Source organism: Arabidopsis lyrata, assembly GCF_000004255.2.
Source record: "Arabidopsis lyrata subsp. lyrata unplaced genomic scaffold ARALYscaffold_4, whole genome shotgun sequence".
Lineage (NCBI taxonomy): Eukaryota > Viridiplantae > Streptophyta > Magnoliopsida > Brassicales > Brassicaceae > Arabidopsis > Arabidopsis lyrata.
The window spans coordinates 5,620,378-5,622,543 of record NW_003302552.1 but is presented as its reverse complement, the minus strand read 5'-3'; the positions used below and the strand labels follow the sequence as shown (position 1 = coordinate 5,622,543).

General features: G+C 49.2%; 1 protein-coding gene across 1 annotated transcript; it reads left to right on the top strand.

Moving 5' to 3' along the window:
* LOC110229086 (uncharacterized protein At3g60930, chloroplastic-like) lies at positions 1 to 1,297 on the top strand. The gene is made up of 2 exons (XM_021027947.1): positions 1 to 468; positions 548 to 1,297. Exons 1-2 carry the CDS (start codon positions 1 to 3, stop codon positions 1,295 to 1,297), a joined length of 1,218 nt encoding a protein of 405 aa, XP_020883606.1.
* The last annotated feature ends 869 nt before the right edge of the window (positions 1,298 to 2,166 follow it).

Genomic DNA, 2,166 nt, shown 5'->3' with positions numbered 1-2,166 from the left:
ATGCAGGGCGCCGCGCAGTCTCTGAGAGCCAGGAAAGCTGCCGAAAAGAAGGCGGCTAAGGAAAGAGCTGTTTTGGAGGCAAATTTCAGACCTCCTACTCCTCCCGAGGCCAGCCTTGAGGTCGTCGTCGGTGCTGAGGCGACTGATGAAGCTTGGGATATGACTTCAATTGTGCCCGAGGTGGCCGGGCATATCTCCCCTTCGACCGATGTCCCCGAGGTGGTAGGGGCTCTGGTTATTGCTGCTCCAGCCGCCGAGGCGAAATCCAAAACTAGGGGAAAAAGACCCCGAGGTGACGGCTCGGGAGCTTCCAGGAAGGAGAAGAGGAGTCGTAGTGAAACTCCAGTGTACAAGGACAATATCGCGTCGGCGAATTTTGTCGCTTCTTGCTCGGGTCCACCACTGCCTGCTCCCGAGGCCTTGTTGGAGGCTCAAAACTACCGCAAAACCGCTGCGGGATTCCTGAAGGTATTGGTTCATTTCCGAGGCATCCTCGGTCTTTTAAAATATAGAATTCTTGGTACTAACTTAAGTTTTTGCGTCCCAGGCTTTTCATTCGATGAACAGCATGGTTCGAGCCTACGACTCTTCGAATCGGAAATACGAGACTTCTCGAGCCGAGGCGGAGGTCAGGATTGCTGAGGCCGATGCCAGGATAGTCGAGGCGGATGCCAAGAGTGCCGAGGCTGAGGCCAAGATTGCCGAGGCGGCGACCAAAATTGCCGAGGCAGATGAGGCCAGGCGGAAAGCCGAAGCGTTGGCCAAGGCAGAGAAGGTCGAGCGATTGAAGACGGCCGAGGATGGTCTTCGCCTTCGTCGGAAGTTGGAGGCTGAAGTCGAACGCTTGAACCGACTATTCACCGAGGAGAAGTCTCTTCGGGAGAAGGAAGTAGGTCGGGAGAGGAAAGCGGCTAAGAAGGAGTTCGCCAAGAAGATTGAGGCGATAGAGGCGAAGATGGACCTGTACGGGAAGGCGTCCAAGCGCTACATGTTCCTGGTCCAGGCTAGGGCTAATGCCGAATTGATTGCCGATCTTGAAGGCGGCAAAAACGTCGAAGATGAGAAGGAGGAACTGCTCCAGTGGAAAGCGGAGTACGGAGATGCCGAGGAAGAGTTCGTGCGGATTGGAACCGAGCTGCGAGAGGATCTGAGGCTTCCTCCGGCTTCTCCAGATTCTGTTGAAGATAATTTCGGAAACAGATCAATCGAGGGAGTTGCCGCGGGGATTGGCATTACGGATCAGGCGGGTACATTTCTGCAGCCCGTGGCAGCGCATGTCGAGGAGCGAGACGAATAAGTCCGAGGTGTTTCTTCCTTTTGTTTCATGTTTCGAGTTTCTTTTGTAAAGACTTATGCCTGGATGGCTTTATCCACAGAATATATGTTCTTTCTCAAGTACTTGAATAGTCTTATTTATCTTGAAATATTTCTGAACTAAATTCGATACCAGTGCTAAGTAACTGGGTTTAATAATCGTTCATCGATAAATTATTCCTTTCCGAGTCGTTTTAACTTCCGAACCGAATTATACACCAATGTCAATGTTATTGGGTTTTGGTAAAAAAGAGTTTCGGTTCAGTAGAAGTTAACTTTCGGAATAGCGAACCAGTGTTAAGATAACTGGGTTTTTGTAAGTGTGACGTGAAAAAGTTAAATTCTCCCGAACCGTTTCAACTTCCGAACTGAAAGTGAAATGGATCGTTTACCATTGTTAAGGTAACTGGGTTTTGGTCATATGGGACTAATCTTTATCGGTTGCGACCCAAGCTGATATAGTCGATGCCAGTGCTTAGAAGCGAACTGGGGTACCAGTGTTGAAGTTAACTGGGTTTTCTGAAGACAATTTATTTGGCAAGATATCTCCTACCGAATTGTCTTGAATGCTTATATAGCGCGCTGTAACCGAAGCGGTGAAATGAGCTCTCTGTTCGTGGACGTGGCCATCGTCCGAACGAACTGTTGGCTTTGTGGGTCAATAAGGAGACCGTAAAGGTTCCCGAGATGAATTTGGGATAGGTGTCGAGGTGGATAAAAATGAAAATCCGAAGGGTAAAAACTTAGAAAATTTAAAAAATTTATTGGGAGTATATGTATACGGACCCACTCCCCCCTTTTTTAATTAGGAGGGGGGTAGCTGAACTCGTCCGAGGACGAGCTGCCTACGTA